The sequence below is a fragment of the Coenobita brevimanus genome, chromosome 17, assembly GCF_032717465.1.
Source record: "Coenobita brevimanus isolate Jiangsu-jjx chromosome 17, ASM3271746v2, whole genome shotgun sequence".
NCBI lineage: Eukaryota > Metazoa > Arthropoda > Malacostraca > Decapoda > Coenobitidae > Coenobita > Coenobita brevimanus.
The window spans coordinates 2,769,132-2,786,631 of NC_136970.1; the positions used below are offsets into that span (position 1 = coordinate 2,769,132).

At 40.4% G+C, this 17,500-nt stretch overlaps 1 protein-coding gene across 1 annotated transcript in view; it reads left to right on the top strand.

The window, feature by feature from the left end:
* LOC145391226 (protein O-mannosyl-transferase Tmtc3-like) overlaps positions 1–17,500 on the top strand; it is a 318,591-nt gene that overhangs the window by 219,457 nt on the left and 81,634 nt on the right. The window contains exons 6-9 of the mRNA XM_080265902.1: positions 3,430–3,602; positions 7,033–7,191; positions 8,718–8,814; positions 10,323–10,471. Of these exons, the coding sequence (XP_080122028.1) occupies positions 3,430–3,602; positions 7,033–7,191; positions 8,718–8,814; positions 10,323–10,471 (578 nt within the window). The remainder of the gene's footprint in view (positions 1–3,429; positions 3,603–7,032; positions 7,192–8,717; positions 8,815–10,322; positions 10,472–17,500) is intronic.

Consider the following 17,500-nt stretch of genomic DNA (forward strand, 5'->3'; position numbering starts at 1 on the left):
CAAAACATTCACCACGTTCTGTAGCTTCACATAAACGTATCCGACTGAGTCAATCCGGACGCTGCCACGTTAAAAAGGGGTGCCAAAATCCCTGATCATGCACTTCTCACAACATTCATCCAGCCAGCTCGATCTCTTGTCAGTTCCCCAGCCTCACCGCCCACTTAATACCAGTACTAAATTTAACTCAGATACAGTCCACTATAACCTCACTATAATTCCCTCTTGCACTACACTTTCACAGTATTGACAGTCTTTCACCATAAGATCAGTGAAAGAGATACGGAAGCGACTAGGTGATGTGGGTGAGTTCTTGTATTCCACCTGGTTAAGAGTATCATGACCCCCTCTCTCTCTCTCTCTCTCTCTCTCTCCAGGTACACTTGGGGACAGGTTTTCCTGGTACACCTCGCTATGAGTGAACGAATCCTGGCGTACCCTTACTGCACGGCGTGTACCTGTGTCTAGCCCCGCCCTCAAACCCCCTACCTCCCTCGCCACCCCCACCAAATGCCCACCACGACACACCGTCGATCTCGATAGCGAATTAGTTTGTTTCGATGCATAACTGATGATATGAGTACGAAGGATGTTTTTATAGGTATGGGAATGTCATACAGGTGTTGGATACATAATGGTGCTAAATGACTACTGCGTCCATTCATGCAGTAACACCAATGAAGAAGAATCCACGAGCGCAGTTTCAGAGCTCCTTGAAGCAGTGAGCCAGTCATCACATCACCAATATAGTGACAGTAACAGGAGCAGTAATGATGTTAGTATCACAATATATACTTTCATACAGTATATAATTAACCTGTATTAATGTATCCTAGAATGGAGGAAATAATTATACATGAAGCTAAGTTGGTGTTGTATTTAGCTCCAGAGTCCACACAGACGCCACAATACATACAAGACACTTGGGGCGTGGGTTATAATAACGTAATACAGGTATTAGTATATGCGATTATCTTGGAAAACTGTTGGTAAGAAGGACCTATCGATTTACATATGAAAGGAATCGTGGATATAACAACACTTTTTGTAATTTGTTTATTCCAAACAAAATATGGTCAATGACGACTAGAGGTGATAAAAACAAGTAAATGTTTAGGTAAAGAACATATTCCCATAAAAATATTTATAATTCCACTAATACTTTCACCACCCTGATAACACGCTTTTGTAAATTAAGTTTAGTACAGAAAGAAAAATATCAGTGATCACTAGAGATAAGAAAGTATATTTATGGCAACGTAATTACCCAAAACATATATTGCCATATACAGTATTTTACTAATACCTAGACCACCCTCCTTGTCTTTCAGTAACATTCTGCAGTCTTTCAGGTAAAGAATTTACTAGGACGCGGATCAGTTCAGGATTACGTCTGCTTAATTCCCACAGGGCATTGTTGTGCTGCATGAGTTGCTGGGGGTGTTCTCTCCTGCCCCATTTTCCAGGTGTTCACCATTTGGGCCCACACATGCTCAATCACATTCATGTCCGCCCCTTTGCTCGGCCATTCAAGAAGGTGAAGGTTATCCTGTCCTTCAAACCATTCTTGAACAACACGAGCCATATGAATGGGACATTGGTCATGCATGAACAGGATAGGCCCCACTGGGAAAGGGAAATTCCTCTGTCTAAGAGAAGGCAAGAAGGAGGTCTGCAACAGCTCAACATACTTTGCTGCTGTAAGCCTCCCCTCAATGTGGAACACATCACCCATGCCATGCAACGACACTCAGCCCCTCACATTACAGGTGACGTGACCGGATCGAGCCACCTCAACGATGTTGCGGGGGTCGTATCTGAATGAGAAAACATATTTGTTTCTTTATTGATAAGGCAGTATATTTTATGATGCACTTGTTATTAACGTCAAAGGCGTATTTATTGTTAACTACTATAAGAACAGTATTTATGCCTTGGTCTTTAACAATATGTGCATCACTTCCACAAGATAATAATAACGAATGAACACGGAATTAAACTATGATGAAATGCAGACTTACGTTAACAATAATTATGAATATCATACCGTGTACTGTTTCTCCGCCAACAATGCATCCTGCCATGTGTAATGGAAGAGAAACATTTCTCATCAGTAAAGATGACGCGGCTCCAATACTCCATGCCCTTTTCAGCGTGACGTTGAGCAAACGCAAGCCTTCCCGCCTTGTGCTGCTCCGTCAACGGCTCCTTTTTCGCTGGAGTTCTGTGGTGAATCCCCACACCGTGAAGTCTGCGTCGTACCGTTCTCGCTGAAACCTCCAGCCTAAGGTCATCACGAATGGCCACCGTGTTAGTCAAGGGCTGAGCTTCAGCCGCCGCGACAATGAGATCGTCCTCTGCCTGGGTTGTTTTCCGTGGACCCCCTGGCCTAGCTAAAAAGCATAAAACTGAAATCCTTAGACATTTAGTATGCCAGTGAACACTTTCATCTCTATAGTCCTACAAATATTAATGTAGTAATTAGCCACTGACACAGCAAAATTAGTATGTGCTTCATTTTAGTTAATAAATATAAAGAAAACTACATATTATGTTTTCGTTTCACAGTCGCATTAATTCACAGCTTACCCATGTCGGCTAAGTTGCCACTCTCCTCCCACCTCTTTATCCACTTGGCAACTGTGGTGGGGGACACACCAACTTCCCTAGCGATGGCTCGTACTGAGAGACCATTGTCACGTAGAGTGACAATGCGACCTCGCAGCACCAGATTGTTCTCTGCGATTCATCACGAGTGGCGTAGACGTGTAAGCCTTCTCAGTTACCACAGTGACCACAACACCTCCGAAACCCAGGTGTTAGTGGGTCGGGCAGAATATGATAATACCCAGCTTCATGTGATTATGTTGTGATACTTCACTACAGGGTACTTACTGCATAAATTATAGATAGGCATTTTTGGTATGCTAACATCATTACTGCTCCTGTTACTGTCACTATATTGGTGATGTGATGACTGGCTCACTGCTTCAAGGAGCTCTGAAACTGCGCTCGTGGATTCTTCTTCATTGGTGTTACTGCATGAATGGACGCAGTAGTCATTTAGCACCATTATGTATCCAACACCTGTATGACATTCCCATACCTATAAAAACATCCTTCGTACTCACATCATCGGTTTTGCATCGAAACAAACTAATTCGGTATCGAGATCGACGGTGTGTCGTGGTGGGCATTTGGTGGGGGTGGCGAGGGAGGTAGGGGGTTTGAGGGCGGGGCTAGACACAGGTACACGCCGTGCAGTAAGGGTACGCCAGGATTCGTTGACTCATAGCAAGGTGTACCAGGAAAACCTGTCCCCAAGTGTACGTAGGAAGTAAGCCCCTTTTCTCTCTCACCTAGTTAGAGCAAGTAAGCACCTATTTCTCTCTCTCTCAAAGTAGTAACCACCTTCCTCCCCCTCTACAGGTGCGAGGATGGGAGCTGATTCAGTTTTGCGAGGGGGTGGTCTCGGGAAAGGGCTCGGTCCCCCCCTGGCTGGCAGACATGGCCCCCAGGATGTTCGTCTTGGTCGCCACTACCCTTGGCCTGATGCTGGCGAGGGTGCACGTGATGGGAGCGCAGTTACCTGTGTTTACTAGGTGAGTGGATGGTTATTTTTAAGTTACCCCTGTTTTCTTTTCCCGTTTTCATTTATTTGGGATTTCGTTTTTCTTTGCCTTCTCCTTTCCTTTTTGTCTTTTTTTGTTTTTGCTCTCTCTCTCTCTCTCTCTCTCTCTCTCTCTCTCTCTCTCTCTCTCTCTCCTTATCCTTCAGCATGTAGAGTTAGATCTTGTAGTCATAGTTTTCTCTGTAACAAGCATCCTCGAAAGGACCATAAGGTCTGTTGCTGTTTGCTTTCCTATGTAATCCTCCTCCTCCTCCTCCTCCTCCTCCTCTTTCTCCACATTCTCTCCCATCCCCTTTGTTTCTCTCCTCCCCTCTCCTCTTCAGTCTCTCCCCTCCCTTCCCCTCTCATTCTCTTCATTTCCTCCCCTCCCCCCTCCACCCCTCCTTTCCTTCTCATCATTCCCTCCCCTCCCTTTCATTCCCTCTCCATCTCTTCATTCCCTCCCCTCTCCTTCTCTTCATTCTCTCCCCTCCCCTCCCCTCTCTTTCTCCATTTCCTCCCCTCCCCTCTCCTTCTCCTCTTCATTCCCTCCCCTCCACACCCCTCTCTTTCTCCATTTCCTCCCCTCCACACCGCTCTCTCTCTTCATTCCCTCCCCTCCACACCCCTCTCTTTCTCCATTTCCTCCCCTCCACACCCCTCTCTTTCTCCATTTCCTCCCCTCCACACCCCTCTCTTTCTCCATTTCCTCCCCTCCACACCCCTCGCTTTCTCCATTTCCTCCCCTCCCCTCCTCTCTCTTTCTCCATTTCCTCCCCTCCCCTCTCCTCCTCCTCTTCATTCCCTCCCCTCCACACCCCTCTCTTTCTCCATTTCCTCCCCTCCACACCCATCTCTTTCTTCATTCCCTCCCCTCCACACCCCTCTCTTTCTCCATTTCCTCCCCTCCCCTCTCCTTCTCTTCATTCCCTCCCCTCCCCTCCCCTCCCCTCCCCACAAGTGCCTACCTGACTCCATCTTATTAAACTTCGAAGCCCTCAATTTCAGCTCCCCATTCACCCACATTTTCTCTTTCCTTACCTTTTTACCCTACAGCTCAATGCACGTCCCAGTCCTTCCCTCCCTTCCTTTCCTCCCTTCCCTCCCTCCCTTCCGTTCCTTTTCCTCCCTTCCTTTCCTTCCCTCCATTTCCCTCCCTTCCCTCCCTTCTTTCCCTTCCTTTTCATCCCTTCCCTTCTCGTCTTTCCTCCCTTTCCTTCTCGCCTTTTCCTTTCTTTCCCTTTCCTTCCATTTCCTCCCTTCCTTCCCTTCCTTTCCTTACCCCGCATCCCATCCTTTTCCTACCATCCTTCCCTTCCTTTTCCCACCTTCCTTCCCTTCCTTTTCCTCCCTTTCTTTCCTTCCATTTCCTCCCTACCTTGCCTTCCTTTTCCTACCATCCTTTCCTTCCTTTTCCTCCCTTCCTTCCCTTCCTTTTCCTCCCTTTCTTTCCTTCCATTTCCTTCCTTCCTTGCCTCCCTTTTCCTCCCTCCCTTCCTTGCCTTCCTTTTCCTCCCTTCCTTCCTTGCTTTCCTTTTCCTTCCTCCCTTCCTTCCTTGCCTTCCTTTTCCTTCCTCCCTTCCTTCCTTGCCTTCCTTTTCCTCCCTTCCTTCCTTCCCTTCCTTTTCCTCCCTTCCCTTCCTTTCCCTCCTTCCTTTTCTTCCCTCCCTCCCCTCCCTTCCCTCCCCTCCCCTCCCCTCCCCTCCCTTCCCTTCCCCTCCCCTCCCCTCCTCCTCCCTTCCCCTCCCTGCCCCTCCTCTCCCCTCCCTCCCCTCCCTTCCCTCCCCTCCCCTCCCCTCCCCTCCCCTCCACCTTATTAAACTTTGAAGTGCCTAATTTGAGCTGCTTCTAACCATTTTAATTTACTCTTCTGGAAATTGCTACTGGGAATGATGTGTTTGGAGGAGGAGGAGAGGAGAGAAGAGAAGAGAAGAGCAGAGCAGAGCAGAGCAGAGATGAGAGGAGAGGAGAAGGGAAGAGGAGAGAGGAGAGGAGAGGAGAGCAGAAAAGGAGAGAAGAGAAGAGAGGAGAGGAAAACAGAGAGGAGAGGAAAGGAGAGAGAAGGGAAGAAAGAAGAAGAGAGGAGAAGGAAGAAAAGGAGAGAAGAGCAGAGCATAGAGGAGAAGAGAAGAGCAGAGAGGAGAGGAGGAGGAAGAAGAGGAGGAAAGAAGGGAAACAGAAGGAAAAAAAGGAAGGAAGGAAGGATCTGGTGGAAAAAAAGCCAGAAAAGGTGAAAAAAAAGGAAGGAAGGAATTATAGAAGTAAAAAGGAAGAAAGAATGAGACGAAAAAAGGAATGAAGGAAAAAAAATATATATAGCCCATAGTTTTTTCACTTGGCACAAATTTTTTTACGTTTTGCATCTTGTGTCATGTAATTCAGTGAAAAAAATATCCACGCCTTTATATCTTCTCCGTAGCACTTCCTCGTGACTAGCATCGTATTCTGTTATTAATCTGTTTTTACCACTCGGTATTCAAGATGGAGAGATGGCAATTTTAGGCCAAGTTAAAAGTAAAAGTGTATACTGAAGTGGAACATATTCATCCACACGCATGTACAATTATCTATCTATCTATCTGTCTGTCTATCTACTCACATCTCAATCTCCTGACTCATACCATCCATCAGTTTACTAATAGACAGATATTGTCAGATGCCTATATTACCTTCAGTGCTACAAATACTCCCATCTCCAAAAGTATTGAAATTCTCGGTGTCTCACTTAACTTGGATTATTGTACAGATTCCGTAACTTCTTCACTGACAAGCAGTTAGCTATAATTTATGAGTCATGTACGCTTTCAGCTTGAATATTGCTCACCCTTGTGGAGTGGATGTGGAGAGGTTGCATTAAAACAACTAGACAAAATTCAAAACAAAGCTAATAGATTTATTAATAACCCTACTATTACAAATAAACTACCTCCCCTACAGTTAAGAAGGAATGGTGCCTCCCTTACATAATTTTACAGATACTTTTATGGCAGATGCTCAGACGAAGTTCCGTCCATGGTGCCACCTCTCCATGTCTTCCCCTGTGCTACACGGGCATCTGGTAGCGCTCATGACTGGAATGTCACACAGCCCTATTGCAGAACCTGCACCTGTCAGAATTCTTTTATTCCCCGAACTGCATCTCTTTGCAACTCGCTTCCCCAGAGCTGTTTCCCCCCAGACTTCAACCTACAGCTGTTCAAGTCCAACTGTTACAGATTTTTTATGAATGGAGGACACCTGTAATCTGGTATATGGGTTATTTTTTTATTTGTTTTTCCTTCCTCTCTTCATCCAGCGTAAAAAAGAAAAAAAAAAATCCTCTTCATCTTCTGTAAAAAATAAAAACATAGTAAGGAAGAAGTGCTAGGAGACCCAAACCATCTGGACAATCCCTGATCTCACCCATTTGTCTCTCTCTTCAGATTCGACAACCCCGCCAGCGTTGCCCCGACCCCCACACGCCAACTCACCTATAATTACCTCTTGTGGGTCAACGCCTGGCTCCTGCTGCTGCCCTCGTCCCTCTGCTGCGATTGGACGATGGGCACTATACCGCTTGTGGAGTCCTTCGCTGACGTCAGGTGGGTCCGCGAGAGAGTTCGAGATAGTGAGAGAGTGGTAGAGTTAGTGAGAGAGTAGTGGAGTGAGTTAGAGAGTGGTAGTGTTAGTGAGAGAGTGGTAGTGTTGGTGAGAGAGTAGTGGAGTTAGTCAGAGAAGGGTAGAGTTGGTGAGAGTAGAAGAGAGGGTGAGATAGGGGTGGAGTTAGAGAGAAGGGTAGAGTTCGTGAGAGAAGCAGTGACAGAGGCTTAAAACTACTGAGAGAGAGAGAGAGAGAGAGAGAGAGGTGGATGTGAAGTCATGTTTGTCTCCTTTTGTCGTAGTGAGGTCTTTTTATGTACCCTTCTCTCTTTTTTTTTTTTTTTTTTTTTTTTTGTGAGAGAGAGAGAGAGAGAGAGAGAGAGAGAGAGAGAGAGAGAGAGAGGTAGTAGTAGTAGTAGCGCAGCAGCAGTAGTAGTAGTAGTAGTAGTATCAATATAGCATCACTCATACTCAATATAACAGAACTGAATTACTGAATAAAATTGTAAATAAATCCTTCACAATTCTCTTCGGCTTCTCAGTGACTTATAACAATAATAGTACAATTTTTCCTTTTTTTTTTTTTTTGTATAATTTTTTTCAGATGCGTTTATGGAATATAAAACTTTGAACCATTGATAGAGGCTTTGTTTTTTCTGATGGGTAAAAATGATATAATATAGAAAGGTGGGGTTTGGTTAGGAGGGGCAGTTTTATTGTTGTTATTATTATTATTATTATTATTATTATTATTATTATTGTTGTTATGGTGATTACTATTATTATGTTATTGTTTTATGCTTTGTTATTATTATTATTATTATTATTGTTATACTGTTTTATTATTTTATTATTTTTATTATTATTATAATTATACTGTTTTATTGTTATTATTATTATTATTATTATTTTATTATTATCATGATGTTGATTATTATTATTATTATTAATTTGGGTAATATTTCCGTTTATCCGTGTAACTTGTGTAATTTTAGACTTTGCTTAAATAAACACGATATTAGGACATTGATAAACACACCTGCATCATAAACATACAATTTTAAATTTATATGAAAATAATTTATGATCTGAAAGGGTGTTAAAGAACATCTCGGTCTGAAGAGGTTAATAACTCACCTGCATACCTTAATTAGTCTACAGGAAGCTTATTTACCTGCTAATTACCTACAAAAAGCTAATGACCTACTAATGTCCTCAGTCTGAAGGAGCTAATGACTCACCTGTATACCTTAATTAGTCTGCACAGCTAATTTACTTGCTAATTACCCACAAAAAACTAATGACATGCTAATTACCTACAAAAGCTCATGACCAAATATCCTCAGTCTGAAGGGGCTAATGACTCACCTGTATACCTTAATTAGTCTACATGAAGCTAATTTACCTGCTAATTACCTACAAAAAGCTAATGACCTACTAATGTCCTCAGTCCGAAGGGGCTAATGACTCACCTGTATACCTTAATTAGTCTGCAGGAAGCTAATTTACCTGCTAACTACCCCCACAGGAACCTGGGCACCGTAGCAGTTTACCTGTGCTTGGGAAGACTGACCTATCATGCCCTCTTCCTCGCTCCCAGACAGCACGCCCAGGTCATCATTATGGTCAGTAGAGAGAGAGAGAGAGAGAGAGAGAGAGAGAGAGAGAGAGAGAATTTGAAAGAAAGTGGGGAAAAGAAACTGATGATGATGATAGATTTATGAGAGAGAGAGAGAGAGAGAGAGAGAGAGAGAGAGAGAGAGAGAAAATTGAAAGAAAGTGGGAAAAAGAAACGATGATGATAGATTTATAAGAGAGAGAGAGAGAGAGAGAGAGAGAGAGAGAGAGGTGGTGGTCATAATAAGATTGGTGAAGGATAATTAAAGCTTTCTGTGTGTGTGTGTGTGTGTGTGTGTGTGTGCGTGTGTGTGTGCGTGCGCGCGCTAAGTACTGTGAAAAGAATAATAAGAATACGAAATTAAAATTATTTACATAATGATAACAATATAATGATGATGACTAAATAGTTATAATAATAATAATAATAATAATAATAATAGTAATAATACCATGCCCAATGCCTTAGACAAGCCAGATGTGCATTTTTTCAGATTTTTTTGTAAATTAAAAAAATGAGCGTTTATTCCTAGATATATGTTAATTTTTGGTAATTCTCTCTCTCTCTCTCTCTCTCTCTCTCTCTCTCTCTCTCTCACAGAAATTCAATTCTTGCATTTAACTTTTATAATCGGATCCGAACAAGAAAATTAATTCAACTTTTTTAATAGACTTAAGGCAAATGAAATCCTCGCTCCAGTGCAGTTAGGCTTGAAGGAGATTATCATTATTATTATTATTATTATTATGTGATGATGATGATGATTACTGTTGATGGTGATGATGATTATGATGATGATGATGATGATTATTATTATTACCATTATTATTATTATTATATCAGGTTTTCGATCACTTAATGCCAGCAGGAGAAGCAGAATAGTACTTTACCCTTAAATATACAGTACTTAATTTTCAAGCCTAGCCACGAGACCCTACTCTTGGAGGGGGGATAATAGGAGACTAATATTTTTGCAGTGAAAGGAAGAAGGAACCAATGGCCAAAGAAAAAAAAAAAAAAATAACAGAGCCAAATTCAAGGTTTGTTCATTTCGAGAGAACAACATAACTGAGAGCCAAATTCAAGATCCGTTCATTTTAACAAGAGAGCCGAATTCAAGATCTTTTTATTTTAACGAGAGAGCCAAATTCAGGATCCGTTCATTTTAACAGAGAGCCAAATTCAATATGTGTTAATTTCAGCGAGAGCCAAATTCAAGATCCGTTCATTTTAACAGAGCAAAATTCAGCCTTCATTCATTTTAATGAGAGCCAAATGCAAGATCCTTTCATTTTTAACAGAGAGCCAAATTCAAGAACTGTTCATTTTGAGACAACACAAAATAACAGACACAAAGTTAAGATCCTTGCAATTTAACATGGGAGCCAAATTCAGGATCCGTTCATTTTAACAGAGAGCCAAATTCAAGATCCGTTCATTTTAACAAGAGCCAAATTCAAGATCCGTTCATTTCCTGCATTCACCCAGCTGTCACGTTGCTCCTTTTACCCCCAGGCAGTGGCGTTGGTGGTGGTGCCCTTCCTGCCGGCCAGCAACCTCTTCTTCCCCGTGGGCTTCGTTGTGGCTGAGCGGGTCTTGTACATGCCGTCAATGGGCTTCTGTATGCTGGTGGCACACGGCTTCTCCAACATCACACACATATTGTAAGTACCGAGAAAGTGGATTTTTGTAAGTATCTAGAAAGTTTATTTTTGTATCTAGAAAGTTTTTGTTAGTATCTTCAAAATTAAAACTGTATTTGTAAGTAGAAAGTTTTTTTTTTATTTTTAATTAGTTATTTTAATGTTTTGAAAGTTAAATTATTCTTTTGAAAGTTTTATGTATTTTTTTATTTTTGAAAGTTCCATTGTTTTTGTAAGTATTTTGAAAGCTTTATTTTTGTATACTGGTGGCTCACAGCCTCTCCAACATCACGCAAACCTTGTAAGTACCCAGAAAGTGTATTTTGTAATTATTTTGAAAGTTTACTTATTTGGGGGGTGTAACTATATAGAAAGTTTGTATTTATAAGTAGGCTGTTTGAAAGTTTAATAATTTTGGTGTCTAGATATTTTACTTTTTTCTTTATTTTGAAAGTTTAATTATTTGTTTTTGTAAGTATTTTTGTAAGTATTTTGAACATCACACACATTTTAAGTATCTAGTTTTAATACTATTCTTACTGTGAAAGTTTAATTATTTGTTGTAAGTGCCTTATTTTGAAAGCCTATTTTTGTATATTGAAAGTTTAATTATTTTGATAAGTGTCTTGAAAGTGTATTTTTTAAGTATTTCAGACATCACATACACATAAGTATTGAGAAAGTGTATTTTTAGGTATCTGCAAAGTTTGTAAGTATCTTGAAAGTTCATTTTTTTAAGTATTTTGAAAGTTTCATTATTTACGGATATTACGAGTTATTTTGTGTTTTCAGAGTTTAATATTTTTACCAGCTGCAATAGCAAAGCTGGTATTGTTTTCAGTTTGTCTATGTTTGTATGTCTGTCTGTTAGCATGATAACTCCGCAACTGCCGAAGATATCATCACAAAATTTTAAGGGTGTGTAGTAAGGATGAAAATCTCGGACGAGTTTGAAATAGGTGAAAGTAGGCCAACGTTAAGGTCATATTCTGAGTTGCGTTAGATGCGGTATGTTAGATGCAGTATGTATTGGCTCGAGGCTGGTGTGACTCCCCCCTTGCGGATGCCTCTAGTTTTATTTTTGAAGATTATTTTTGTAAGTATTGTGAAGGTTTATTATTGTATTTTGAAAGTTTAGTTTTGTAGTTTTTTCAAAGTTTACTTTTTTCATATTGGTAGTTTTTTTTTTTTTGTATTTTGAAAGTTTTTATTTTCATAAGTTTTTAAAGTAATAATTAATGTAAAGTTTTTTGAAAGTTTAATTGCTTTTTGTATTTTGAAAGTTTAAATATTTTTGTATTTTGAAAGGATTATTTTTGTAATTTTTTTGAAAATATTTTTTGTATTTTAAAAGTTTATTTTTGTAGGTATATTGAAAGTTTAATGATTTTTGTAAGTTTTTTGAGAGTATAATATTTTTTTGTATTTTAAAAGGTTAATTATTTTTGGTAAGTATTTTGATTTTGTGTGTGTGTGTGTGTGTTTGAAAGGCTATATATATATTTTTTTGTATATATTTTGAAAGGTTATTAATTTTGCAGGCATTTTGAGAATTTAATGACTTGTTCTTCCACCACTTACCAGACGCCGTGGATTTGAGGTTATAAATATTACGTCATTAGTGATATTAACCATCCAATCACCTTCACAAGATTGTTAGAACTACACATGACTGCTAGAGAGAGAGAGGGAGAGAGAGAGGTATGCATGAAAACCTGAGTAAAAAATAGACCTGGGTAGTTTCATTGTGTGTGTGAGAGAGAGAGAGAGAGAGAGAGAGAGAGAGAGAGAGAGAGAGAGAGAGATTTGTGCCGTGCTTTTGTGTGAGTGCTTGTTTTCGTCTGCCTCTTTTGTGTGTGTGTGTGTGTGTGTGTGTGTGTGTGTGTGTGTGTGTGTGTGTGTGTGTGTGTGTGCTCCTTGCGTGTGCGTGCGTGCTCCCATACTACAAATTTCCCCCATATTTCCACCTGTTAAAATTCTTCCCCCATAATTTTCCCCACTTAGCGCTTTTTTTTTTTTTCCTGCATAATTTCCCTAGCTTCTTCCCCCTGTACAGTTTCCACTCTCCGTTTTTTTCCCCTATAATTTTCCCCGCCACCGAGCAGCCTCTTAAGAATATAGAGTACTAAGCGGCGCAGTTACCTCTTCTCCCTGAGTTTTTTCCCTACACATGTATAATCCCTAGTTAATTTTCCTTTTTTTTTCCCTGCCTCTCTGCCTAGGTCTGCATATTCCTCTCTTGATGTTTTTTTTCCCCCTGTTTTCCTTGATGTTTTCCTTGTTTTCCCTTTTTTTCCCCTTGATTTTTTTTCTTTGTTTTCCTTTTTTTCCTTGACTTGTTTTTCCTTGATTTTTTTCTCGATTTTCCTTTTTTCCTTGTTTTTCCTTGTTTTTTTTTTTCTTGTTTTTTCCTTGACTTTCTTGATTTTCCTTCATTATTTCCTTGATTTTCCTTTGATTTTTTCCTTGATTTTCCTTCATTATTTCCTTGATTTTCCTTTGATTTTTTCCTTGATTTTCCTTCATTTTTTCCTTGTTTTTTTCTCTTGATTTTTTCCTAGTTTTTCCTTGATTTTTCCTTGATTTTCCTTTTTTCATTGTTTTTTCCTTGTTTTTTTCCTTGCTTTTCCTTGATTTCTTTTCTTAGCTGTCTTTTGCTGTTTTTTTTTTTTTTCCTTTTTCCCTACGTCCTCTGTACTTAGATTTTGTCTGATATTTGCTCCATCATTCTCTCTCTCTCTCTCTCTCTCTCTCTCTCTCTCTCTCACTTTTTCCCCTAATTGCTTTGGTGGTGGGGGAGACGGCGGGGGAATTGGGTAGTTAGGGAAACACCAACTTAACAAGGGAGAAAAAAAAGAGAGAGAGAGGCCTGTTTTTGGCTTCCTTGTCTTGTAATTACTCCCTTTAAAGTTAGAGAGAGAGAGAGAGAGAGAGAGAGAGGAATGTAAAAGAAAGGAGCTTAAATAAAAAGAAAAGCAAAAGAAAAGGAGGGTATGGATAGAAGAGAGAAAGAGAGAGAGAGAGAGAGAGGAGTGTAAAAGAAAGAGGCTTAAATAAAACGGTAGGCAGTAGGAAGAGAGGGTATGGATGAGAGAGAGAGAGAGAGAGAGAGAGAGAGAGAAGTTAAAGAACCATGAAAAAGAAGACAAAATAAGGAAAATAAAAAGATGAGGGAAAAGGGAGAATATGAAGGAGAGAGAGAGAGAGAGAGAGAGAGAGAAAATAAGATTAGAAGAGGAAATGCGAGCCGTCAAGATAATATTAATAAGGAAAGGAAGAAGCAGATGATGAAAGAGAGGAAGAGAGAAAGAGAGAAGAAGAGAGGAAAAGATGGAGAGAGAGAGAGAGGGAGAGAAACATTGTGGAAGTGGAGCAAGGAAGAGGATAAGGGAAAAAAAAAGAAAGAGTAAGAGGATGAAAACATATGTGTGGAGGGGAAAGGAAGAGAAGACTTAGAGAGTAGAAGAGAAGAGGGAGGAAGGGAGAGAAAATTGAGAGTGGAAGAGAAGAGGGAGGAAGGGAGAGAAAGTTGAGAGAGTGGAAGAAAAGAGGGAGGAAGGGAGGGAAGACTTAGAGAGTAGAAGAGAAGAGGGAGGAAGGAAGAGAAGACTTAGGGAGTAGAGAAGAGGGAGGAAGGAAGAGAAGTCTTAGAGAGTAGAAGAGAAGGGGGAGGAAGGGAGAGAAAATTGAGAGAGTGGAAGAGAAGAGGGATGAAGGGAGAGGAGATGGAGGGAGTGGAAGTGAAGAGGGAGGAAGGGAGAGAAAGTTGAGAGAGTGGAAGAGAAGAGGGAGGAAGGGAGGGAAGGTTGAGAGAGTGGAAGAGAAGAGGGAGGAAGGGAGAGAAAATTGAGGGTGTGGAAGAGAAGAGGGAGGAAGGGAGAGAAAATTGAGAGTGTGGAAGAGAAGAGGGAGGAAGGGAGAGAAGACTTAGAGAGTAGAAGAGAAGAGGGAGAGAAGAGAGGCGGAGAGGAGAGATGTAAAAGAGAGTAGGCTGAGAGTAGAGGAGAGGGAAGGGAAGTGGAGGAAAAGGGAAAGTAAGGGAGAGGAGGAAGAGGAGAAAGAGAAAAATGAAGGGGAAGAAAAAGAGGAAGTAAGAATTGAGGATAATATTTGACAGGAAGAGATAGTGAAGAAAATGAAAGGCTGAAGAAGAAGAAGAGGAGGAGGAGGAGGAGAAGGAGAAAGAGATGAAAGGACAGGAGGGGATGGTAAAGAGTTCAAGAAAAGAGGATGGAATTGACTGGAGATAGAGAGCGAAGAGAGGGAATCAAGAGGAGAGGAGGGAAGAGCAAGAGAGAGAGAGGAGGAAAGATAAGGAAGAGGAAAAAGAAGAGAAGAGGACGAGAGAGAAAGAGAGAGAGAGAATATCATTAAGTGAAAGAGAGGAAAACTAACTGAATAAGAAAGAAGAAAAGAAAAAGGGGAAGAGAGTTAGAGAGAGAGAGAGAGAGAGAGAGAGGGAACAAAGGAAGCTAGAAGTGTAAGGAGATAAGGAAGGGTAAAGGAAGGAAGGAGGAGGAAGGGAAGGAGAGAAATAAAGGAAGGTAAAGGGGAGGGAAGATCAAAGAGAAGATGTAGAGGAGGAGGGTGAAGAAGGAATGGAGAGAGAAGAGGAAGAAGGGTAGGTGAGAGAGAGAGAGAGAGAGAGGAATAAGGGTAGATGAGAGGGGGAAGGGAAGAAAGGAGAATAATGTTGAGAGAGAGAGAGAGAGAGAGCTATAACATCCCAATTTATATCTTTCAATAAAAAAAAAAGATAGAAATAAATCTCAGTTTTCACACATTCTCTCTCTCTCTCTCTCTCTCTCTCTCTCTCTCTCTCTCTCTCTCTCTCTCTCTCTCTCTCTCATTTCACTTTAACCCGATTACCAGACGCCCTCCTATCTTTATTTTCTCACTTTCTCGCTCCTGCATGCATGGCGTTGGGCTGATTGTTGTTTAGAGGCGGACAGTTCCTAGGGATTTTAGAGAGAGAGAGAGAGAGAGAGAGAGAGAGAGAGAGAGAGAGAGAGAGAGGAATTAAAGACAAAGACGGAACATGGTAAAGACAGTAAATGAAAGGAAACGAGAGAGAGAGAGAGAGTTAAATAGAAAGGGAAGATAGAACATGATAAAGACAGCAGTTGCAAGGAAACAAATGTGTGTGTGTGTGTGTGTGTATGTGTATGTGTGTGTGTGTGTGTGAGAGAGAGAGAGAGAGAGAGAGAGAGAGCGAGAGCATGCATAGTTCTAACCTAATGTAATTGCAAATGTGTGTATGTGTGTGTGTGTGTGTGTGTGTGTGAGAGAGAGAGAGAGAGAGAGAGCAGGCACATTTCTAAACTAATATGACTGAGTGTATTTTCACTAGTCAGGCATTGCTTGTGGAATGTGCAGAGAATTCAGTCGAAATTCTTGTAAGCGGTGTGTGTGTGTGTGTGTGTGTGTGTGTGTGTGTGTGTGTGTGTGTGTGTGTGTGTGTGTGTGTGTGTGTGTGTGTGTGTGTGTGTGTGTGTGTGTGTGTGTGTGTGAGAGAGAGGGAGAGCAGGCACATTTCTAACCTAATATGACTGAGTATATTTCCACTAGTCAGGCATTGCTTGTGGAATGTGCAGAGAATTCAGTCGAAATTCTTGTAAGCGGTGTGTGTGTGTGTGTGTGTGTGTGTGTGTGTGTGTGTGTGTGTGTGTGTGTGTGTGTGTGTGTGAGAGAGAGAGAGAGAGTTACACGAAATTCTTGTAAGCGGTGTGTGTGTGTGTGTGTGTGTGTGTGTGTGAGAGAGAGAGAGAGTTACACGAAATTCTTGTAAGCGTGTGTGTGTGTGTGTGTGTGAGAGAGAGAGTGAGAGCTATATGAGGAAAAGGAGTCTCTCTCTCTCTCTCTCTCTCTCTCTCCATATATTCCAACCTCAGCATGTAAGGAAAAACACGAAAAAAAAAATAATCAGGACGAAAAATGCGTTTAATTAATTCGAGATTTTTTCTGGAGTGAGTTTGGATTTTTTTTTTATTTTTTTTTTTATTTGCGTTTGGGCAAGCATTTTTATTTTATTTTATTTTGTGGTTAGATACTGCTTTTGTTATTGTGTATTTTTATGATGATGATGGTGGTGATTATTATTATTATTATTATTATTATTATTATTATTATTATTTCCATTATTTATTATTATTATTATTATTATTATTACAGTATCATTAACGTTATTCTATTATTTTTTTATTATCATTTATTATTATTATTATTAATATTATTATTATTATTAATTCCTTGTTGATATTTATTATTATCATTGTTATACTACTACTGTTGCTGCTGTTATTATTATTATTATTATTATTAGTATGGATTTGTAAATAAATAAATGAATTGTTGCGTAGGTACATAGACAGAAAACTAAGACCACTACCGATAGATAGAATATAGTGATAGACTTATAGAGATAGAGAGAGGGTTGAAAAATGAAAAGAAATGTAATTGAGAGTGATAGATAATAGCTAACTCGATAGATAGTTATATTGATAGGTACACGAAGAAATAGAGAGAGAGAGAGAGAGAGAGAGAACGTGGATATTATGCTGGATTGATGTGTATTATCGTTTGTATGTTACTGTGTGTGTGTGTGTGTGTGTGTGTGTGTGTGTGTGTGTGTGTGTGTGTCTCTCTCTCTCTCTCTCTCTCTCATTTTTATCCCATGTGATCCTCTTGCCCAGCTTTTCCTTTGTTCACCTCCTCCTCCTCCTCCTCCTCTTCCTCCTCCTCCCAATGCTGTTAGTGCCAGAATTTCTCTCTCTCTCTCTCTCTCTCTCTCTCTCTCTCTCTCAACGTCCAGCCATTTCTTCGTATTAATAACGATATTGGCCTTTTTTTTCTCTCTCTCTCTTTTTTGCTTAATTAGGGCGTGTTTTTTCCTGATTGCGCGTGTTTTTTTTTGCGTGATTTTTTTGGCACAATTAGATTTTTTTTTTATTTGCTCGATTAGTGCGTGTTTTTTGGCTCCATTAGTATGTTGGTTGCTCAGTTAGTGCTTGTTTTTCTCTCTCAATTACTGCGTGTGTGTGTGTTTTTGCT